The sequence below is a fragment of the Geotrypetes seraphini genome, chromosome 13 (assembly GCF_902459505.1).
Source record: "Geotrypetes seraphini chromosome 13, aGeoSer1.1, whole genome shotgun sequence".
NCBI classification, from domain to species: Eukaryota; Metazoa; Chordata; class Amphibia; order Gymnophiona; family Dermophiidae; genus Geotrypetes; species Geotrypetes seraphini.
The window spans coordinates 82,709,516-82,734,949 of record NC_047096.1 but is presented as its reverse complement, the minus strand read 5'-3'; the positions used below and the strand labels follow the sequence as shown (position 1 = coordinate 82,734,949).

The 25,434-nt window shown below is 42.2% G+C and overlaps 1 protein-coding gene across 1 annotated transcript in view; it reads right to left on the bottom strand.

Moving 5' to 3' along the window:
* LOC117347137 (microtubule-associated protein 2-like) overlaps nucleotides 1-25,434 on the bottom strand; it is a 220,677-nt gene that overhangs the window by 107,220 nt on the left and 88,023 nt on the right. Inside the window, 2 exon segments of the mRNA XM_033917567.1 lie at nucleotides 10,654-10,703; nucleotides 24,994-25,077. Of these exon segments, the coding sequence (XP_033773458.1) occupies nucleotides 10,654-10,703; nucleotides 24,994-25,077 (134 nt within the window).

Sequence of the window (25,434 nt, the reverse complement as noted above, 5' to 3'; positions counted from 1 at the left end):
ATCTCCCCCGAAGGCTGGCCTGCCTATCTCTTCTGAAGGCCTGTACCCCCCCCCCCCCCCCCCCCCCCGGAGGGCCTGGTGTTCCCTCTGGCCTCCCAGAATGAATTTTCCTAATTTCAGCAGCCTGCAATAAGTTCGCTGGCACTAGCGATCTTTGCAAGCTGCTGTACAAATGACCTGGCCAACAACTCCACACTTGCAGCACAGAAAGCTTTTCGGGAGCTTGGTGAGGGCGTGAAACCTTTTGTAAAGACTTTAGCTTTTTCTGAAATACTGCCTGCATATGGAAAAGGAGAGCAAAGAGTGAAAAACACAGAGGACTTTAAGGGCTGAAGTTAGGACCCGAAGTGGTGAACTGGGTCAGAAACTGGCTGTCGGACAGACGCCAGAGGGTGGTGGTTAATGGAAGTCGCTCGAAGGAAGGAAAGGTGACTAGTGGAGTCCCTCAGGGTTCGGTGCTGGGGCCAATCCTGTTCAATATGTATGTAAGTGACATTGCTGAAGGGTTAGAAGGAAAAGTGTGCCTTTTTGCAGATGATACCAAGATTTGTAACAGAGTAGACACCGTAGAGGGAGTGGAAAATATGAAAAAGGATCTGCAAAAGTTAGAGGAATGGTCTAATGCCTGGCAACTAAAATTCAATGCAAAGAAATGCAGAGTAATGCATTTGGGGATTAATAATAGGAAGGAACCGTATATGCTGAGAGGAGAGAAGCTGATATGCACGGACGGGGAGAGGGACCTTGGGGTGATAGTGTCCGAAGATCTAAAGGCGAAAAAACAGTGTGACAAGGCAGTGGCTGCTGCCAGAAGGATTCTGGGCTGTATAAAGAGAGGCGTAGTCAGTAGAAGGAAGAAGGTGTTGATGCCCCTGTACAGGTCATTGGTGAGGCCCCACTTGGAGTATTGTGTTCAGTTTTGGAGACCGTATCTGGCGAAAGACGTAAGAAGACTTGAGGCGGTCCAGAGGAGGGCGACGAAAATGATAGGAGGCTTGCGCCAGAAGACGTATGAGGAGAGACTGGAAGCCCTGAATATGTATACCCTAGAGGAAAGGAGAGACAGGGGAGATATGATTCAGACGTTCAAATACTTAAAGGGTATTAACATAGAACAAAATCTTTTCCAGAGAAAGGAAAATGGTAAAACCAGAGGACATAATTTGAGGTTGAGGGGTGGTAGATTCAGGGGCAATGTTAGGAAATTCTACTTTACGGAAAGGGTGGTGGATGCCTGGAATGCGCTCCCGAGAGAGGTGGTGGAGAGTAAAACTGTGACTGAGTTCAAAGAAGCGTGGGATGAACACAGAAGATTTAGAATCAGAAAATAATATTAAAGATTGAACTAGGCCAGTTACTGGGCAGACTTGTACGGTCTGTGTCTGTGCATGGCCGTTTGGAGGAGGATGGGCAGGGGAGGGCTTCAATGGCTGGGAGGGTGTAGATGGGCTGGAGTAAGTCTTAACAGAGATTTCGGCAGTTGGAACCCAAGCACAGTACCGGGAAAAGCTTTGGATTCTCGCCCAGAAATAGCTAAGAAGAAAAAAAAAAAAAAAAAATTTAAATTGAATCAGGTTGGGCAGACTGGATGGACCATTCGGGTCTTTATCTGCCGTCATCTACTATGTTACTATGTTACTATATGTTACTGTACGGCTTCGGAGCTCTCTTCTCTCTGCCGCGGTCCCGCCCTTTCTCGGCTACTTAAAAATTGTGTGAACTAAATTGTTAGTCTCACTCTAAGGGTGTTCTGAACACACTAATTATTATCTCATGAAACTATACATAGATGGTTATATTTACTGAAAAATTACAGCCATTAAAAATGGCTCTTTCCATAGTTAAATGATGCTCACAGTAACTGTTTACAAAAATTAACTATTCCTATGAATATGACATGTAGAATAGGTTATATTATAGAAAAGCATTAGTCTCATAAGAATGCATTAGTGTTATATCTATGTTATTTGAATGTTTTGATTTGTACTTTTAGAGATCAGATTCCACAGGTGACCCTTGAGACTAATTCCCACCCGCCCTTCTGTTAAGGGCTCTAAAAATAAGAAATATCATGGGCACTGTCTTTCCTATCAGGCAGCTCAATTCGATAAAGAATTCCGCCCATTACTGACCAGATCAATATCTTATAAACACTACAGAAAACTTTTTTCTTTTTTCTAAATTTGTAGCTAGCTAATTCTTGCATATTGCATTATCTCTGTATTCGCTCATAGCAAAATCTTTTGTAAACCGCATTGAACTAAGGGTTATGCGGTATAGAAATCTGTTGTTATTATTATAAGGAGGAGCTTTTTTGACTCTTCATCCAACCAAAAACAGGGCATTGCTTTGGTAGGATTTTTCTGTTCTTTCTTTTTTCTTCCAGGTATAAGTACTTCTGCCACCACATTATGGCTGGGAAATATCATGTCACCAAAGCTACTGCTCAGGTTACAGTTTCTGTCTCTGTGCAGACAGAAAATGTTACCCAAGCAGAGGGAGTGGTTCCATGTGCAAGCTGTCTTCAGCTTGAATCCCTCATGAAGGACGTAAAGGAATTGAGAGAGGAGGTGACAAGACATGAGAATGAGAGGTACACTGATGAAATGGTTCACAAATACGACTGTCTCAATTTGAGTATTAAATTACCTAGATATGTTAAGGACAATAGTATTTTATTTGACACGTGGAAAACTTTGAAATTTATTAATAAATTAACAGATATTCCAATAGAGAAATCAACTTTCCAATCCTTACGGCTAAACTCCAAGATTCAAATAGGTGATCTGGGATCTTTTGGAAGCACTGGATGCAGGCAGGCATTCGTACATTAGATGATGTTATATCTAATGGGAAACTGCTTGATTTTTCACAACTGCAACAATAATTCGGTATTTAAAAGTCTCAAAATTATAGGTGGTTGCAGTTGAAGGAGGCCATTCAGAGTGGGTTCCCTGATTGACGAAACTTAAAAACTCATTTCAGCTTGCAGATCCTATGCTTCCAGTCAGATTTTTTAGGACATCAGGCTGCCCGGTGGTATAAATTAATTTCTGAATTCTTGAATAAAAAACCAAAATCTAGTCTTAGTGACATTTGGAGCATTGAGATAAAGCAGTATATTTCTGCGTCTCAATGGCCACAAATTTGGACTTGGAGGATGAGGTGTACAGCGTCAGCATCTATGAGACAAACATGGTTTTTTTTGTTGCACAGAAGTTTTTGGACCCCAGTTTGTTTGCAAAAATTAGAGTTCTAAATCTAATAGATCCTGGCATTGTCATCTTGATATAGGGATTTTGGATTATCTGTTATTCTTTTTTTTTTTTTTTTTTAATTTCTTTATTTTTTTTCAAACTTACATCAAGTGCACAAAAAGAACAACATGAAATACTATCGTATAACACTTGAACATCATACATTATATTCTTAATATGTAAATTAATTAAAAACCCTCCCCCTCCCATCTTTCTATACAATCATTAAAACTATCATATTCCTTCAAAATTTCAATTTTGCTACATCTTATCTTCCAATCTCCCCACCCCCCTATGTATATTATCAAAGAAAAATGATGCCTATTCACTACAAAAATCAACCATCGGTCTCCATATCTTTAAAAATTTTTTATAACTTCCTTTCTGTATTGCAATTGCTCTTTCCATCTTGTAAATATGACACAGGGAATTCCACCAAAACGTATAATTGAGATTACTATAATTTTTCCAATTGTTATTCTATTGTCCTTTGATACTTAATTTTTGGAAGTCGATATGGGGTCAAATTTTTTTTTTTTTTACTATTCTTTTCATTTTTAAAACTTACAATAAGTGCAACAGCATATAACATCAATTTATATTTAAATACATCACTTAATATCCTATTAAAATCTAATTCAGATCCCATAACCCTCCCTCCCCATATTCAATGACTTTCATCAAACATAAGACATATAATAACCCCCCTCTCCACATTATTTGCACTCATAAGAAAACCAAAATACCCCCCTCCTTTTCCTCCCCCTTGGATGTGCATATCTAGAAGAGGTATGCAGGCAGATTGAAGGGCTTAAAAGCAACAAATCCCCGGGACCAGATGGCATCCATCCGAGGGTAATCAAGGAACTGAAAGGGGTTATAGCTGAACTGCTTCAACTAATAACCAATCTGTCGATCAAATCGGGAAGGATTCCGGAAGACTGGAAAGTGGTGAATGTTACGCCGATCTTCAAGAAAGGTTTGAGGGGAGATCCAGGAAACTACAGGCCGGTAAGTCTGACCTCGGTACCAGGAAAGATGGTAGAGGCGCTGATAAAGGATTGCATCGTTGACCACCTTGACAGACACAATCTGATGAGAACCAGCCAGCACAGCTTCAGCAAAGGAAGATCTTGCTTGACGAACTTGCTGCACTTTTTCAAGGGAGTTGACAGGCAGATAGACAAAGGTGACCTGGTCGACATTGTATATCTGGATTTTCAGAAGGCGTTTGACAAGGTCCTGCATGAACGACTACTTCAAAAAATTATGAGCCATGGGATTGAGAGTGAAATACACACGCGGATCAAAAACTGGTTGGCAGATAGAAACAAAAGAGTGGGGGTAAATGGACAATACTCGAACTGGAAAAGCGTCACCAGTGGAGTGCCGCAGGGTTTGGTGCTTGGGCCTGTGCTCTTCAACATATTTAGAAACGACCTGGAAATTGGAACAACGAGCGAGGTGATTAAATTTGCAGATGATACGAAGTTATTCAGAGTAGTGAAGATGCAGGAGGATTGCGAAGACCTGTAACAGGACATAAACATGCTTGAGAAATGGGCCACAACATGGCAAATGAAGTTTAACGTGGACAACTGTAAGGTGAAGCATGTTGGTAACAAAAATCTTGTACAGGAATACAGGATGTCTGGTGCAGTACTCGGAGAGACACCCCAGGAAAGAGACTTGGGAGTACTGGTCGACAAGTCTATGAAGCCGTCCGCGCAATGTGCAGCAGCGGCGAAAAGGGCAAACAGAATGCTTGGAATGATTAAGAAGGGGATCATGAACAGATCAGAGAAGGTTATCATGTCACTGTACCGGGCCATGGTATGACCTCACCTGGAATACTGCATCCAGCACTGGTCGCCGTACATGAAGAAGGACACAGTACTACTCGAAAGGGTCCATAGAAGAGCGACTAAAATGGTTAAGGGGCTGGAGGAGTTGTCGTACAGTGAGAGAAACTGGGCCTCTTCTCCCTTGAAAAGAGGAGACTGAGAGGGGACATGATTGAAACCTTCAAGATAATGAAGGGAATAGACTTAGTAGATAAAGACAGGTTGTTCACCCTCTCCAAGGTAAAGAGAACGAGAGGGCACTCTCTAAAGTTAAAAGGGAATAGATTCCATACAAACATAAGGAAGTTCTTTTTCACCCAGAGAGTGATGGAAAACTGGAACGCTCTTCTGGAGGCTGTCGTAGGGGAAAACACCCTCCAGGGATTCAAGACAAAGTTAGACAAGTTCCTGCGGAACTGCAACGTACACAGGTAGGGCTGGTCTCGGTTAGGGCGCTGGTCTTTGACCTAGGGGCTGTCGCGGAAGCGGACTGATGGGCACGATGGACCACTGGTCTGACCCAGCAGTGACAATTCTTGTTCATTACAGTATTTTGTTAATGGTTCCCAAATATCCTGAAATTTCCTAAAATTCCCCTGCTGCATGGCAATTACTCTTTTCATTATGAATATATGACATAGGGCTACTTTTACTAAGCTGCGGTAGCGGTTTAATGCACGCTAAACAGCCGGCCACGCTAGCCGCTACCGCCTCCTCTTGAGCAGGTGGTAGTTTTTTCGGCTAGCGTGGGGATAGCGCATGATGAAAAGTTGCACGCGCTGAAGCCACTAATGCGGCTTAGTAAAAGGAGTTGCCGTACAGCAAAAGACTAGAGAAACTGGGCCTTTTCTCCCTCGAGCAGAGGAGATTGAGAGGGGACATGATCGAAACATTCAAGGTACTGAAGGGTATAGACTTAGTAGATAAGGACTGGTTGTTCACCCTCTCCAAGGTGGGGAGAATGAGAGGACACTCTCTAAAGCTGAAAGGGAATAGATTCCGTACGAATGTAAGGAAGTTCTTCTTCACCCAGAGAGTGGTGGAAAACTGGAACACTCTTCCAGAGTCTGTCATAGGGGAAAACACCCTACAGGGATTCAAGACAAAGTTAGACAAGTTCCTGCTGAACCGAAAGGTACGCAGGTAGGGCTAGTCTCAGTTAGAGTGCTGGTCTTTAACCAGAGGGCCACCGCGTGAGCGGACTGCTGGGCACGATGGACCACTGATCCTGACCCAGCAGCGGCAATTCTTATGTTCTTATGAGCCCATAGGAATTTCCACCAAAAGCTATAATTCAATCGATCCCAATTTTTCAAATTTTTCATAATCTTTTGTATGGCAACCCCTGTCATAACGAGTAATAGTTTGTTATTATTTGAAGATAATTGGCTCTTGGCCCTCACTGATGTGCCAAATAACACAGTATCATAAGTTAATGCAACCGGATTTTCCAGCAAATTATTTATTTGCTCCCAAATTAACTTCCAAAAAGGAAGTATCAATGGACAATAGAATAGCAAATGATCTAATGTTCCAGCTTCAAGATGACAGTGCCAGCTTCTGTTAGAGCTATCTAACTTCTGTAAATGAACTGGGGGTCCAAAAACCTCTATGCAACAGAAAAAAACAAGTTTGTCTTATAGACGCAGACACTGTACATCTCATCCTCCAAGCCCAAATTCATGGTCATTGAGATGCAGTAATTTGGTGCTTAATCTCAATGTTCCAAATATCTCTTAGACCTGTTTCTGGTTTCTTATTTAAAAATGCAGATATTAATTTATACCACCGGGCGGCCTGATGTCCCAGGAAGTCCACCTGAAAACATAAGAATGGCAGACTATACTGATTACTAAGATTTTTCCATTCAGGGAACCCTATCTGAATGGCCTGCTTCAACTGCAACCATCTATAATTTTGTGATTTATTAAGACCAAATTTGTATTGCAATTGTGAAAATTCAAGCAGCTTACCATCAGAAATAACATCATCCAAAGTACAAATACCCGCCTTCATCCAATACTTCCAGATGACTTTATATCCGCCAATTTGAATCTTGGAGTTCATATGGTTTGATAAGTTGATTTATTAATTGGAATAGGTGTTAAATTATTCACACATTTTAATGTTTTCCATGTATCAACTAGTATTCTATTGTCCTTGTATAACCTGGGCATCTTAATACTTAACACATAACTCAATCTCAATGGTGACATAAGTTGCCATTCCAACCATAACCAATCTGGGAGATTTTCCATGAGCTCTCAGAGGATCCAATACATAATCGCACAAAAATACCTCTCTGTCACACTTTAAATGATTTCAAAAATGGAAACAGCAAGAAGTATTCTTTTGTTAAGACTCCGCAGGAGGATGAGACATACCCATTTCTTCTAAATACTCCATAGATTATTTAGAATCAGTGTCCAAAGTAATATTGAGGTCCTTACTCATTTGACGTAGGAAAGAAGAAAAAGATATCTGCTCCAAGAAAGGTTGACCTTGAGGGGAAGTAGGTGACATCAAGGCGCTTTGCAAAGCAGAGAACGAAGGTTGAAGCCTCTCTGGAGTACTGATACCTGACATATGAATATGCAGGTATAGATGACTCACTGAGATAATGGATAGGAGAAGAAACATAGATGTAAGGCTCTGGAGGTGGTGTCAACTTTGGAGTTGGAGGCCTCAAAGAGTCTTGAGGTCTGCCTCGATGGATGCCTCGACTAATGTGGAGAACTATGCCTCGAACCAGGCAAGTCCCGCTGAGAGGAACATCAAGGAGTCTTCGCCCTATGCCTCAGATAGGGCGACGCCTTATGCAAGGAAGGAGGGCTGGAGATCGAGACACCAAAAGGGACTAAGCTCCTTGTGTCGAGGTATCTCGAGGCACTGACAAGGACTCAACTCCTTGTGATACTGCTAAGTGCTCAGACTGGACTGCAGGAAGCAGAGTCGAGGTAGGAGTATGTTTGGCAAGCATATTACCAAACTGCCTATCCAAAATGGTCTGGATCATAGCCTCCAAATGTGACACTGAGACTTGAGGATCTGGTACATTTGGCATGGATATAGTCTCCGAGGAAGAGGAGGAAGAATGACTCTTCAACTTTGAGACATGCTTCTTGGGCAGCTTGATACCCACTGCTGGTACCTGACCTGAGGGAGGCAGCGAGGCAAGCGTCTCCCCAGGAGAAGACTTAGCAGATTTGCCCAAGGACGAGGACCCGTCAAACGAGGAGAGTTTGATCCAGGTCGAGGCAGAAGGCGGAAACCCTGTGAGAAGCTTGACAGGATTAGAGGTCGAGGTCGAGACAGGGGTACATGGATCCATACCGCCAAAGAGTTTCTCCACCTGAACTCAATGACGTTTGATGGCTCGAGGTTGATAGGTAGCACAGTGGGCACACGACTCCGGACGATGGTCAGGTACCAAACACTGAACACACCACCTATGTAGGTCAGTGAGGGAGATTGCGCACTGGCAACGGCTACACTTCTTAAAGCCTGTGACCGGCCAGGACATAAACAGAAAAATAGCCTCAGCGAGATCGAAACCCGCAGGCTGAGGCTGTGAGGCAGGTCCCGTCGTGACACAAAAGAAAATAAAATTAAGTTTTTTTGGTTTTTTTTATAAATGAAAACACGCAAAGAAACACAGTGACCCTGTAAGAAATAAAACATGAGCCATGGTGAGAGAAGGCACGAAGTAGAACTGTGTCTAGCACAGAGCTTCAAAATAGGATGGAGTACTCCAAGTGAGGGTGCACCATGGCCTGGTACAGCGGCATGATAACCTTCTCCGATCTGTTCGTGATCCCCTTTTTGCTACCGACATGCATCACTTTACACTTATCCACGTTGAACCTCATCTGCCATGTCAATGCCCATTCCTTGAGCCTGATTATGTCAAGTTCCAGATCATCGCAATCCCCCTGTGTCTTCACTACTCTGAATAACTTCGTATCGTCTGCAAATTTAATCACCTCGCTCGTCATACCTATGTCCAGATCGTTTATAAAGATGTTGAAGAGCACGTGTCCAAGCACCGAGCCCTGCGGCACCCCACTGGTGACGCTCTTCCAGTCCGAGTATTGTCCATTTACCCCCACTTTCTGTTTCCTATGCTCCAGCCAGTTTTTAATCCACGTGAGTATTTCACCCTCGATTCCATGGCTCGCAATTTTCTGAAGTAGTCGTTCATGCGGAACCTTGTCCTACGCCTTCTGAAAGTCCAGATATACAATGTCGACCGGGTCGCCCTTGTCTATCTGCCTGTTTACTCCCTCGAAGAAGTGCAGCAAGTTTGTCAATCAAGATCTGCCTTTGCTGAAACCGTGCTGGTCCTCATCAGACCATGTTCGTCAAGGTGATCAATGTTGCAGTTCTTTATCAGCGCTTCTACCATCTTTCCCGGTACCAAGTTCAGACTCATCAGTCTGTAGTTTCCCGGAACTCCCCTCAAACCTTTTTTGAAGATCGGCGTAACATTCGCCACCTTCCAGTCCTCCGGAATCCTTCCCGATTTGATCGACAGATTGGCTATTAGTTGAAGCAGTTCCGCTATGGTCCCTTTTAGTTTCTTAATGACACTTGGATGGATGCCATCCAGTACCGGGGATTTATCGCTCTTAAGCCTATCAATCTGCCTGCATACCTCTTCTAGACTGACCGTTAACCCTGTCAATTTCTCGTTTTCACTTCCAGCATATAGCCTGATGGGTTCCGGTATGCTGTGTATATCTTCTTCGGTACATACAGATGCAAAAACGGTGTTCAGTCTGTCGGCGATTGCTTTGTCCTCCCTTAGCGCTCCCTTTATTCCTTGATCATCTAACAGTCTCACAGCTTCCTTCGCGGGTCGTTTCCCTTTAATATACTGAAAGAACGGCTTGAAGTTTTTCACCTCCTTGGCTATTTTTTCCTCGTAGTCTCTTTTGGTCCCTTTTACTGCCTTATGGCACCTGCATTGATGTTGTTTGTGTTTATTCCAGTTTTTGTCCGTTTTTGATCTTTTCCATTCCTTAAACGAGGTTTTTTTTTGTCTCTGATCGCTTCCTTTACCTCTACAGCGAGCCAGTTCCTTATTCTTTTTCCTCTTTGATCCCTTGTTGATACGTAGTATATATAGATTTTGCACCTTGGTGACCGTATTCTTAAATAGAGACCAAGCTTGCTCTAGCATCTTTACAGTGTTCATCCTCTTCTTAATCTTCTTTCCCACCATGCGTCTCAAGTAGTGGACAGATCAGGTTGTCCTTATGTGCTAACAACTATGACCCCTCCCTTAATACTGATAACATGAACATTTAATTATGATGCATTGCAGTTTTAAATTTGTTTATAGTTCTATATCTATGTTGTTCCATTATGTCATTATACAAAAGTATTTTGGGATAAAGTTTGCATTAAAAAACAGGTTTGCACTTCAAATAAAGCTTTGATGTTATTGCACAAAGAATGATGAAACATCAATGGGGAGCTGGGCAACTTAATTTTTAAATAATGAAAACTTTGATTTACATAGTTTTATTGAATGTTTTTTGTGGGCTTACCTTTTGTGCTTTCTGTTGATTATCAAGCTCATATTTCTCAACATCATGATCTGGGGAAATGAAAGGACAGAAGAAAATTAGATTATGTTCCACTTGAACACCAAAATTAAAAATATTTTATAAGCATCTTATACCCATATATTTATTATAACCTAAACAGGAATGTGTAAATGAATAGAAGCTATTATGCCTTATTTATTTATTTAAAAAATTTATATACCACATATAACTATGCGGTTTCCATATCACATAAATAAAATCTTGTTTCCCTGCGATTACCACATATTAACAGACATGTCTAAACAACATCATTAATTGTCCCTGTTATAAAGAGGAATACAGTACTCCCCCAAAATTTGTGGGGGTTCCATTCCAGGAACACCCGCAAATTTCGAAAAACTGCAAATGCAGTTTTGAGTCTGTAAAAAGGCAGGAGAGGGCAGCTGGGGCACCGGCGGGAATTGGCTGTGCAGAAGACTGATTGACTGACCGGGGGGGGGGGGGGGAGAGGAGGAAGAATCAGCTGTGCAGAAGGTTGATTGGCTGACCGGGGGAAGTGGAGGAGGAATCGGCTGTGCAGAAGGCTGACCAGGGGGAGAGAGGAGAAGGAATCAGCTGTGCAAAGGCTCCACTGTCAAAAATGACTGACCGGTAAAAAAAAGAAAGAAAAATCAAAATTTTTTTTTACGGTTTGGTTTAGTAACAGAAGAGAATAAGAAAGAAAAATCTGTAAAACTCCCAAGCGGGAAGGCAAAATAAAACGGAGACCGTTTCACAAACGACTTTGTAGCTCCACAAAAAACTGACAACTGAGGAGCACGCATCTACGTCGGGCGGGAAGGCACTCGTGAATGCACGGTGCAGTCAGTCACAAACTTTCTAAAGTTCTTAAAGTGCAAGAGCGCTTTAGCAGCTGTCTGTACTGGGGCTCAGTGGATGACGTCACCCATATGTGAGAATATGTTGCCTGCTTGTCCTAGGATAAAGATTATATTGTTGTTACTGAGATTAGGGTTACCAGATTTTCCGTCTGGAAAATCCGGACCCCATGACCCACCCCTAAGCCTGCCCAGTCCCACCCATCCCCACCCCGGTTCTGCCTTGTCACACCCCCAAGCCCCACCTCCAATCCCACCCCAGCCGCGTCCCCCACTGCCTTCTCTTGTCAGGCAGAACATTCGCGCATGCAAAGATGCCCTTCTATATGAAGGAAAGCTTTTCAAAACCCGGACAAAGTGCCGAGTTTTGAAAAGCCATCTGGACCCCCAGACAAGTCCTCAAAAGGAGGACATATCTGGGGAAATCCAGACATCTGGTAACCCTAACTGAGATGAAAAAAAATCTGACCTTCTGTAGGTTGAATTCTATGGAGAAATGCCCTTGTTCTGCTCTGCACCCACTCTTGCATGGTTAAGTCTTCTTAGACATCTCACCAACAGCTGACATCCTCATGTATTCCTATTATCCTAGATACCACCTATACATCCACATGCACTGTCCTGCCCTACATACAAATCCCTAGACCCATACACAATCCTACCTCCAATATCCAACCATATACAATCCATCCCAGATATACCCCCTCCCCGCAAATACTAAAGGGAACCAGCTCCTAGCTCCTGCTGCTTTGTGAAATATAGTATTACAAGGGCCCGTTTTAATTTTTACATTCAGGGCCCATTCACTTCTAGTTACACCAGTGCCAAGGTCCCAGTACTTTTACAAAATTTCCTAACATTATGTTTCTTCAAATGAGGTATAAGAACATAAGAACTGCCATCTCCGGATCAGACCCATGGTCCATCTAGTCCGGCGATCCGCACACGCGGAGGCCCTATCCGGTATATACCTGATGTAGTTTTAGTCACCCATAATCCTCTATGCCTCTCGTAAGGAGATGCGCATCTAATTTGCCTTTGAATCCTAACACAGTGGATTCATTAATAGCCTCCTTTGGGAGAGCATTCCAGGCATCCACCACTCGCTGTGTGAAGCACAACTTCCTGACATTTGTCCTGGACTTGTCCCCCCTTAGCTTCAAACCATGTCCTCTTGTCCGTGACACGTTGGACAATGTAAATAATTTATTTTCCTTCTCTATTTTATCGATGCCTTTCAGTATTTTGAACGTCTCGATCATGTCCCCTCGCAGCCTCCTCTTCTCAAGGGAGAACAGTCCCAGTTTCTTGAGTCGTTCCTTATATTCCAAGTTCTCCATACCTCTTATTAGCTTCGTTGCTCGTCTCTGAACCTTCTCCAGTAGTTTTATATCCTTCTTTAGGTTGGGAGACCAATGTTGGACACAGTATTCCAAGTGTGGTCTGACCATTGCTCTATAAAGCGGCATTATGACTTTCTCCGATCTACTCGTGATTCCTTTCTTTATCATGCCTAACATTCTGTTTGCTTTCTTTGCCGCTGCCGCGCATTGTACCGATGGCTTCAGGGTCCTATCTATCAGTACACCCAGGTCCTTTTCTTGTTCGCTCTTACCCAGAGTAGCGCCTGACATTCTATACTCGTGTTCCTTATTCTTATTACCTAAATGCATTACTTTGCATTTCTCCACGTTGAACTTCATCTGCCATTGCTCTGCCCATTTCTCTAACCAATACAAGTCGCTCTGGACTTCCTCGATATCCTCCTGCGATCTGATTGCCCGGCATAGCTTTGTGTCGTCTGCAAACTTAATGATCTCACTGGATATTCCGTCTTCCAGGTCATTGATATAAATATTAAATAGGATTGGTCCAAGTACCGAGCCCTGGGGCACACCACTAGTCACCTCCTCCCAGTCTGAGTACTTCCCATTTATGCCCACTCTCTGCTTTCTGTTTTCCAGCCATTTGCCTATCCACCTTTGTATATCTCCCTCAATTCCATGGCTTTGTAGTTTCCTGAGAAGTTTTTCATGTGGAACTTTGTTGAACGCTTTCTGGAAGTCCAAATATATTATGTCCACCGGCATTCCACTATCAATTTGCTTGTTCACGGTCTCATAAAATTGAAGGTAAATTCCCTACAGTACCTGTGGTTCCTTCGGGTATTTCTATGTGTCTTCCAGCTGAAGTTCTGTATTCACTTACTTTTTCATCCACTAATGGTGAAGTAATATATGTAAAACATGCAGCAATTGTAAAGTATTTACAATTTTCTGACTTTCTTAGATTTATTAGGCTCAGGGCTATGAATCTGATGTACTGCCTTTCTAAGGTACAAACCCATATTTGATTTTAAAAAAAACAAAAAACCCCAAAACAAAGAAATCTATTTACTTTGCTTTTTTTAAATCTCTGAAAAAATACTTGTTTGGCAAATACTTTGACTAATCTATTGTAATCATATACTGTAAATGTTCAGTATTCATATCTTTTATTAACCACATAGAACCGTGAGGTAGCTGCGGTTAGACAATGACATGGTGGCTGTTACCCACGGCTAGCCGCAGGTAACCCACCAAAATGGTGTTGAACAAAAGTGGTTGATGCGGGACGGGGACAAGGCCATTCTCCACCCCATTGAGCGGTGAATGGTCTTGTCTCTGCAGTTAAGGGAGGGAGCATGCATGGTGTCAGACCAATTGTGAAGGGGTGAAGTGAGAGATGGAAGGGAGAGGCACAGTAACAGAGCATATGGAAGAGGCAGAGAAAAGGCAGACAGTGGATGGAAGAAACTGAATGAGGAGAAGATGAGGAAAGCAGAAATCAGACAAGTTACAAGTTGATTAAAATTTGTTATCTCGCCTTATCAAAATTCAAAGCGATTTTACATAAGGTTAAAATAAATTGGGTAAACAACCAACATCAAGAAGAACAAAGAAAAATACAACACAAAAAAACGGGCATACAGGACTAGCTTGACAGACTGGTACAAAAGGAACAAGGGAGGAACTACAATAGTTTGGATAGGAAAGAACAAAAAAAGGTAAAAACAGAAGGGCGAGGGACGGATGGGTCAGCCAGAGGCTGGAAAAGTAATGACTAAAACGTCCTTAAAAGGCGGTCAAACCTCGAAGGCATCTTTAAAAAGAAAAGCTTTCTAGACTGGACTTAAACTTATTGATAGTGGTGATCTCTCTTAAATAGTTTGGAGCTGAGTTCCAGAGCGATGGGACAGTAACGGAAAAGATATTGTTTCTCATAGTATTAATGTGTCTTAAAGAACGGATAGCAAGCAGATTTTGGTTGGAAGATCGAAGAGTACGCTGAGGGGAGTGAGGTATAAGGAGCCAGTTAATAAATTCTGGCTGCCCTGCTTTCCTAGTTTTGAATGTAAGGAACAAGGACCCAGAGGATAGCCTTCTCAGAGATCCTGCCAGTACCGAGGGCAGAAACGAAGAGGCAGACAGAGCTACAATCAATTAACGCATGGATGAGAAAATGGTGTGAAGAAGAGGGATTTCTCTTCGTGAGGAACTGGACAACGTTCTGGGGAAAGAACAAGCTTTTCAAGAATGATGGTCTACACCTGAGCAAGGCAGGAACTAGACAACTAGCAAATAACGTCAGAAGAGCGATAGAGCAAGCTTTAAACTAAGTAGTAGGGGAAAGCCGATAGTCGACCTGGTATCGACGGTTCGGGAAACAGTACCCAGTGAGGGTACTGAGGGGAAAGATTTTGGGGAAGACACAAGTGGCAAGCAACAGAATATGAACAAACAGAATATGAACAAACAAGGGAGTCAGATGAAGCGAGAGGGGGAAAGGATGAACATACTGGAAGGGGAAGTCAAAACAGGACTGGATGATGAGAAAGAACAAGAGGAGGACACTAGGAACACGCCACAAGGGGAAGGCAATAGGAATCTACCACAAAGAGAGGACAAAAGAGACAATACTCAGGAGTTGGCAGGCCAGGAAGGGGACAGAATGAACCAGGAAATGCAAGGGAAAAGAGAAAGGAAGGGAAAATGCCAGGACTTGAACTGCATGTATACTAATGCAAGGAGCCTAAAGAACAAAATGGGGGAACTAGAAGTCATGGCCAAAAATGAGAGACTAGACATCATAGGGATCACGGAAACATGGTGGAATGAGGAAAACAAATGGGACATAGTACTGCCAGGATACAAACTCTACCGAAAAGACAGGACTTACCAGAAGGGGGGAGGAATAGCACTATACATAAGGGATACCATTCACTCAACCACTGTGGACACAGCAGAGACAAATGCCCAACTGGAGTCATTGTGGATCAAAGTACCGGGAAGCAACGGATCTGAGATAAAGATGGGATTGTTCTACCGTCCACCTGGGCAAACTGAAGCTGAAGATACAGAAATGGTAGCCGAGCTGAGAAGGGAATGCAAGAACCCAAACACCATAGTTATGGGAGATTTCAACTACCCTGGGATAGACTGGTGTCTTGGAAATTCAAAATGTGCAAAGGAAATGGAGTTCCTGGAAGCAATCCAGGACTGCTTCATGGAACAACTAGTCGAGGCACCAACGAGAGGATCAGCGACTCTGGATCTGATCCTCAATGGGCTGAAAGGCCCCGCGAAGGATGTAGAGATCATAGGACCACTAGGAACTAGTGACCACAACATGATTCAGTTCAAAGTGCAAGTAGGACTACCTATGGGAAAGAGAACCAAGGCAACAACATTTAACTTCAAGAAAGGGAACTATGATGCCATGAGACAGATGGTGAGAAAGAAGCTCAGAAACAGCTCCAAGGAAACTCGGACTGTGGAGCAAGCCTGGTCCCTATTCAAGGACACAGTAAACAAGGCGCAAAACCTATATATACCAAGATTTAGGAAAGGTTCCAAGAAGAATCAGACAAAGGACCCTGCATGGATAACCAGTGAAGTAAAGAAAGTGATAGGAGACAAGAAAAAATCATTTCAGAAGTGGAAAAAGGACAAAACTGAAGGAAACTGGAGAGAGCACAGGAAACAACAAAAAGAATGTCACCGAGTAGTCAAGAAAGCCAAGAAAGAGTATGAGGAGAGACTAGCCAAGGAAGCAAGAAATTTCAAACCATTTTTCCGATATGTGAAAGGGAAACAGCCAGCGAGGGAGGAGGTGGGGCCCCTGGATGAGGGTGACCGGAAGGGAGTGGTGAAAGAGGAAAAAGAGGTGGCTGGTAGGCTAAACAAGTTCTTCTCGTCGGTCTTTACAATAGAGGACACATCCAGTGTGCCAGAACCGGAAAAAATCTTCAGTGGAGATCAAGAGGGGAAATTATCATGCATGGAGGTAAGCCTCGAAGACGTTCTTAGGCAGGTAGATAGATTGAGAACGGACAAAGCTCCGGGCCCAGACGGAATCCACCCGAGAATACTGAAAGAGCTCAGAGATGAAACAGCACAGTTACTGCAGCATATTTGCAACCTGTCCTTGAGAACAGGGGTAATCCCGGAGGACTGGAAGATAGCAAATGTTACACCGATCTTCAAAAAAGGATCGAGAGGCGACCCGGGAAACTACAGACCGGTGAGCTTAACCTCCGTTCCGGGGAAGATGGTCGAATCAATTATCAGGGAAGGTATTAATGAGCATATAGAAAAAAATAATCTGATGAGATCGAGCCAGCATGGTTTCTGTAAAGGCCGATCATGCCAGACAAATCTACTGCATTTCTTTGAGGGGATAAGTAAGCAATTGGACCAAGGTGACCCAGTAGACATTATATATCTAGATTTCCAAAAAGCCTTTGACAAGGTGCCCCATGAACGCTTACTGAAGAAACTGTGGAGTCACGGGGTGGAAGGGTACGTGTACAGATGGATCAAAAATTGGCTGGCGGGCAGGAAACAGAGGGTAGGAGTAAAGGGGCACTACTCTGACTGGATAGGGGTCACAAGTGGTGTTCCGCAAGGGTCAGTGCTGGGACCATTGCTGTTCAATATATTTATTAATGATCTAGAAACGGGGACAAAGTGCGAAGTTATCAAGTTCGCGGATGACACAAAACTCTCCAGCAGGGCCAGAACTGTTGAAGAATGCAAAGAATTGCAAAACGACCTGAACAAACTGAGTGAGTGGGCAAAAAAATGGCAGATGAGCTTCAATGTGGAGAAATGTAAGGTCTTGCACATAGGGAAGGGGAACTCCATGTACAGCTATACGATGGGAGGGAGGGTACTCGGGGAAGGCAGCCAAGAAAAAGATCTGGGGGTATTGGTAGATAACACAATGAAGCCGGCGGCACAATGTGCAGCGGCCTCAAAAAAAGCGAACAGAATGTTGGGCATTATCAAAAAAGGTATCACTACCAGAACAAAAGAAGTTATCCTGCCACTGTATCGAGCAATGGTGCGCCCACATCTGGAATACTGCGTCCAATACTGGTTGCCATACCTCAAGAAGGACATGGCAATACTCGAAAGGGTCCAGAGGAGGGCAACGAGAATGATAAAGGGTATGGAGAACCTTTCATATGCCGAACGGTTAGACAAGCTGGGGCTCTTTACCCTGGAGAAGCGGAGACTGAGAGGGGACATGATAGAAACTTATAAAATCATGAAAGGCATAGAGAAGGTGGAGAGGGACAGATTCTTTAGACTAGCAGGGACAACTAAAACAAGAGGTCATTCAGAAAAACTGAGAGGAGACAGATTCATAACGAATGCAAGGCGGTTCTTCTTCACTCAGAGGGTGGTGGACACCTGGAACGTGCTTCCCGGAGAGGTAATAAGACAGAGTACAATTCTGGGGTTCAAAAAGGGACTGGATGACTTCCTGGAAGCAAAGGGGATAACAGGGTACAGATAGAGGTTTACCGTACATTGAGCGAATAGGGTATGGATATTTTAGGTTAGGTAGGGAACACTTTCAGGTCATGGACCTGGGGGGCCGCCACGGGAGCGGACTGCCGGGCACGATGGACCCCTGGTCTGACCCGGCAGAGGCAACACTTATGTTCTTATGTAAGTAATGCGGTGTTCAATAGGTAGCAATGTGCTTTAATCAGGAGGGGAGTGACGTGATCAAATTTTTTAGCATTGAAAATTATCTTGATAGTTGCATTTTGGACTTTTTGTAGGCGCCTAATTTCCTTCTTAGTAATACCCATGTATAATGCATTATCATAATCTAGACAAGAAATAACTAAAGAATGAATGAGGGTATTTAGAGAAGACTGGTCAAGCAATTTGGAAAGAGAGCGTATCATGCGGATACGGCAGAAACATTTCTGTACTAGTGTGCTAATATGATCATGGAATGTTAAATTTTCATCAAGAGTGACTCCCAGAAGCTTAATGTTTTTTTATGGCTGGACTGGGGGGATTTAAATTCTATAAGAGAGGATAAAGTTGAACCTTTCGTGATTTGGAAAAAACATGGATTTTGTTTTGTTAACATTGAGAGATAATTATTGGAACTGAGCCAGTTGCTTATTTTCTCCAGTTTTTTATTAATGGTAGGAATGTCTTCAGGATTGTGAATGGTCAATTGGATGGGCTAACTGAATGTCATTCACATAGGTGAAGACTGAAAATCCGATGGACTGACCCAAAGTGACCAGAGGAGCAAGAAAGATGTTGAAGAGTAACGGGGAAAGTATTGAACCTTGAGGAATATCAAATTCGTTAGGAAGTGTGTCAAAGAGGGAGCCATTAAATGAAACTTTAGATGTGCGGTTTTTGAAGTATGGTTCAAGTATGAAATGAACCAATCTAAAACTTGAGCAGAAAAGCCTATTTCTTGAAGACGGTGAATTAGTAAGCGGTGATCTATAATGTCGAAGACAGAAGAAAGGTCCAGAGAGATGAGCACAACGGAATTGTGATGATCTAGATGATATATGATATTAGTAATCAAGCCAATGAGTGAGAGTTCTGTAGAGTGATGCTTACGAAAGCCAGTTTGGTTCGGGTGAATGACATTAGTTTTTTCCACAAAGTCAGTGATTTGGTAGAAGACCACTTTCTCGGTGTTTTTTGCTAGAAATGGAATATTAGAGATGGGACGGTAATTTGATTTTTCAGCTGCACTAACTTTGGTATCTTTGTTTTTTGTTGGGTTTTTTTTTTCCAATTCTTTATTCATTTTTTAAAAATTTACAATAAGTGTAACAGCATTTATAACATTTTAAACTCAAATACAACATTTAATATTCTGTTAAAATCCATATCAGAATTTATCCCCCTCCCCCTTAATCAATAACATTCTTTAAATTCAAGAAAACCTACCATAAACCCCATTCCTATATACCTTATTTAATATTCAAATAAAAAAAACCTTCCCCCCTCCCCCCATCCTGAATGTGCATTTTTAAGGGGAAAAATAATATTCAATCATTACAATAGTTTGTTAATGGCTTTGGTATCTTTGATAGAAGGGTAGATGGTCGAGTCTTTCCAGATTTTTGGAATGCTGCTCAGAGTTAGACTGGTGGTAACAAAATCCAGTATATGAGGACCAAAAACAGAGAAATGGCGTTTAAGAATGAAAGGGGGGATGGTTTCACTGCCTGGGCCATTTATATTAATTGAATTAATAATTTGTTTAATCTTTCATAATTGCCCATAATTGTATTAATGGGCATAGATAATTGGAAAATGCATTTGCCGAAAGTGTCAAATGTTCTGGCTTCTCTTCCTGGAGGAGCAGAAGCATAAGATCTTGAGCTGTGTGAATGCTTAAGAGCAGATTCCACAACTAATAAATGCTGTTGAAGTTCAGTTTTGTCAAATCCTGGACACTTTTGAATTCTACACTTTGTGTCCATCTTTTTAGGAGCTATCTGGACTGACAGAGGATTCTCCCAATTTTTAATAAAGTACCTTTGATTCTATGCAAATTAACTTAATGCATTTGTTTGATGGTGCTACAAAGTCAAGAAGTTCAAATAGTAGAGAGAACGAGAGAGCACTCTCTAAAGCTAAAAGGGGATAGATTCCATAGAAACGTAAGGAAGTTCTTCTTCACCCAGAGTGGTGGAAAACTGAAACACTCTTCCGGAGGCTGTTATAGAGAAAAACACCCTCCAGGGATTCAAGATAAAGTTAGACAAGTTCCTGCTGAACCAGAACGTATGCAGGTAAGGCTAGTCTCAGTTAGGGCACTGGTCTTTGATCTAAGGCCCGTCACAAGAGCGGACTACTGGGCATGATGGACCACTGGTCTAACCCAGCAGTGGCAATTCTTATGTTCTTATGTGGCTCTTTCATTTCCATTTTGATGAGCAAAAGTCTGCCCCATTCTGCCTTATAAAGCCAGTAAATGATAAACTTTCTGGTGCAGACATGTATTGCTGAAGAGGATTGGAAGTACCAGAAAGTATACATAAGAACATAAGAAGTTGCCTCCGCTGAGGCAGACCAGAGGTCCATCTCGCCCAGCGGTCCGCTCCCGCGGCGGCCCATCAGGCCCATTGCCTGACCACTGGTCCCTGACTATTTCTATAACCTACCTCTACTTCTATCCCTGTAACCCACATCTATTCTTATCTGTACTCCTCAATCCCTTTGTCCTCTAGGAACCTATCCAAACCTTCTTTGAAGCCCTGTATCGTGCTCTGGCCTATCACAGCCTCCGGGAGCGCGTTCCATATATCCACCACCCTCTGGGTGAAAAAGAACTTCCTAGCGTTTGTTCTAAACCTGTCCCCTTTCAATTTCTCCGAGTGCCTCCTTGTACTTGTGGTTCCCCATAATTTGAAAAATCTGTCCCTGTCTACTTTTTCTATGCTCTTCAGGATCTTGAAGGTTTCTATCATGTCTCCTCTAAGTCTCCGCTTCTCTAGGGAGAACAGCCCCAGTTTTTTCAGTCTGTCAGTATTCTGGCAAGTCCTCATTGAATGGTTGGATATCTGAATCAGACTCCTCAAAGTACTCTCTGTTAGGTGACTTATGTGGTGTGCATTGAGAGGAGTGGAAAGTGTGTCGAGATGGAGATCAATCGTCTGAGGTAGGAGATAACTCCAGATCGATGCTTAGAATGTATCCTCAGGCTGGGCTGAGGTAGACATAGAAGCCTTTAATGCCTGAAAAGAATGACTGCAGTTACCCTGAAAGCTCTTGTCTGAGCAAAGACAGTGCAGTGCTGGAAGAGAAATCAGCATGGAAGCAGTCTGCTGTACCAGTTGTCAGGGTGGAAGTCCTCGAAGTCGAGGCACAACTCTTATTCTTAAGCGTTATTTTTCAATATTTGGTCCCCAAACAATAGAAATATTTTTCAATATTTGGTTCCTAAACAATAGAAAGAAGCAATCATCTTTCCCACAATTAAGGATAACAAAATAAGTGCAGCAGAGATCTCCAACTACTGGCCTATTTCCAATATCCTAAACTTACCAAAAAAATTGTCTTTAATCAACTCTCTGATTTCATCGAACAAACAAATGTCCTCCATTCTAACCATACGGGCTTTCGTAGTCACCATTCGACTGAATTATCCTTGATAGGGTTAACCACAAATATTATGTATCAACTAGATCACCAAAATCAGTTATACTCATTTCACTAGACTTATCGTCGGCCTTCGATACCATAGATCACCAATTGTTAATCCATAGGCTTGGCGACATAGGGATCTCCGATCAAGTATTAGATTGGTTTATATCATATTTTAAAGATCGTTCCTCCAAAGTCCGGTTTAACGGTTCTTCCTCAAACACTTTTTCTAATAGTTATGGGATCCCACAAGGCTCCATTCTGTCTCCTATGTTGTTTAACATCTTCCTCGCACCACTCATCACACTAGGGCAATCAATAGGGTTTTCTATCTTCGCTTATGCGGATGATATTCAACTTATTCATCCCGTTGACCTGGAAGGTGTCAGGTCAAAACCGCGGAAGACAAAGGCGCGCGCCAACTGAGCACAGCACGGAGGCGCGCGCCGAAGAAAATAACTGTTTTTAGGGGCTCCGACGGGGGTGTGTGGGGGGGAACCCCATCACTTTACTTTATACAGATCGCGCCGCGTTGTGGGGGCGTTGTGGGGGGTTTGGGGGGCTGTAACCCCCCACATTTTACTGAAAACTTCACTTTTTCCCTAAAAACAAGGAAAAAGTTAAGTTTACAGTATAATGAGGGGGTTACAACCCCCCAAACCACCCACAATGCCGCCGCGATCTGAATTAAGTAAAGTGGGGGGGGGGGGGCTCACCAACAAAAACCCCTGTCGGAGCCCCTAAAAACTGTCATTTTCTTTGGCGCGCACCTCCGTCTTGCGCTCAGTTGTCGGCGCGCGCCTTTGTCTTCTGCGGTTTTGTCTATGAACCGACCTGAAAAACCCCGTAGAAATTTCTTCCATCAATTCGAAACTGAATCAAATATGTTACTGGTTAAATACAAATATGTTAGCCCTCAACATCAGTAAAACCAAAGCAATGATTTTCCCAGTTAAGGAAGGTCTCTCCCTTTCCGTCCCTATTACAATAAACTCTGCTCCCATTTAAATAGTTACTTCTATTAAACTTCTCGGAGTTATCCTCGACGGAAAATTCTCATTTCATGACCATATAAGTTCAGTAGTCAAGAAATGTTTCTATTGCCTCCGAATAATTAGATATCTTGCTACTCTATTAGACAAACTTCTTTAAAAATCCTTATCCATTCACTAGTCATTTCTTGTCTGGACTATAGCAATGCACTATATAAAGGTATTACTAAGAAAGAAATAAAACGCCTCCAAATTGTTCAAAATACTGCTAATAAAATCATTTCAAAAGCCCGAAAATTCGATCATGTTACCCCACTTCTGATAAATGCCCATTGGCTTCCCATAAATCATCGAATTTCTTATAAAATAATGTTACTGATACATAAACTAGCTTCCAGTCTACCTGATTTCATCAATAGGTTATTAATCCCCCATACCCCCCATCGCATATTACGTTCCTCTAATCAAAACCTGTTATCTATTCCCTCTTTAAGACACATTGGCACCATGCGTACCAATATTTTTTCTGTCACAGCCCCTATCATCTGGAACTCAGCACCATACTACATAAGAGAAATTTCATCACTTGATAAATTTAAAAGTAATTTGAAGGCCTTTCTTTTTAAAGACACATTTGGAGTATAATAGTCCTTTTAAGGACTGCAAAGGAATTTCATTCCTTGCTTTTTCTTATTCTTTTTAATCTTTTCCACAAAGTGCTAGATTATTTATTTTTGAGTTCACCTCCCTTTTGTTTTGATCCTTCTCCCTCTCTTTTATATTATACAAATGTATTTCCACCCTATTTCATATTGTTTCGGTAAGTTAATGTTTGTCTGTGTGTCTGATTGTCTGTTTTATTAATTATAATTTGTTTTTAACCTATGCCTTTTATTCTCTGTTTTTATATATTATGTTAAACCGCTTTAAATTTTGATAAGGCGGTATATCAAATTTTTAAATAAACCTGAAAGAGAGTGATCATTGGTGTGTCAACATTTAGTATGCTTCAAGGAAGTCAATTCTTGGGAGGATGCAATAGTATGCCTAGAAGGTAAAGATTGTTTGTGCTACTTAGCATTCTAACATGCCGCATTCCCCAATTCTCAAGGCATAGATGAAGATGATGTAGAGTTTTGCTTCTGTAAGAGCCTGATGCTCTGGACATGGTGTCTATGCACTTAGTGCTGATATTGATGACTGATATTGTGATAGAAGTCACAGAAGGCTGAGTATCAGGTTCTGAGTCCTCCACCATGCTCAATCTTGATGCTTACGTGATAGCAAAGGTTTTTTCAAACTGAAGTTTTACAGGTTTTGTGTGACCTCTTTTGCATATAGAGGCAGAGGACACAGCTAATGTCCCAATGTTCAGGAACCACACACTGGACACGCCAATTATGTGGGTCAGAGCCTGATATGGTCCAATTACTTCGAGATTTCCTAAAACCACTTGATACCCTCATTGACATGAAGGGAAAAATGGCTAACAAAATCAAAGGGCTCAATGGTCTGGGAAGCTTGAGTAACTAACATGTGGAAAACAATCAGTGCTGCCAGGAAAAAAAAAAGGCCTGGAGTGGCCCAAAGGCTGAAAAATGAAAAATTGATTAACCTGAACCAAAGTCTGGTAAAACATTATAAAACAAAAAAATAACAAACTGTGAGGAAAATAATGAAAAATAAGTACAGGAACTAAACAAAACTAAACTAAACCTTAAGTTTATATACCGCATCATCTTAGAGAGAACTAAAGACACAGCTTCTCAGCTCTAAGGAAAATGAAGAACTGATGGTCCCATGAGCCAACAGCAAGCAAGAAGGCACTTACACATGCATGGTGTGGAACTGCCCAAAAAATTTAAAGTGACAGTGCACATAGCAGTGCTCGTTCCAGGTTCCATGGATGACATCACCCACATGTGAGAATATTATATCTGCTTGTCCTCAAAGAATACAAATTTACTACAATTATAAAGCAAACAATCCAAAACTATCTACCTTCAGTAGTGGGAGTACTCTTTGCTTCAGACGTATCAGAAACTGACTCATCTGATCCATCAGTTTGTAATTCAAGGTCTTGTCCTAGAAAAGAAACAAAGATACTTAATACTCACCTTTCTAGTATCTTGAGTATAAAGGCTCCATACCACTTATCCTGGAAAAATAATCACTAGATATAAATCTAGGCAGAATTAGCTTTTTTTGTATGTGACCGTGTGATTGAATAAGATGCCATCATACTGGCTTCCTTGTATCTTTTTCAGACAGGGATCCAGTTAGCCTACAGCCAGTTCAGCAGGTATTTATTGATACATAACATTTATCTATCTTCACTGTGAACCGAAAAAACTTCACAACAAAAAGTTTTTGTCATATCTTCCACAGAACTCAGCTGATTCTTATGAAATTTAGTGCATCATGTCCTGAATGAAGTTGATG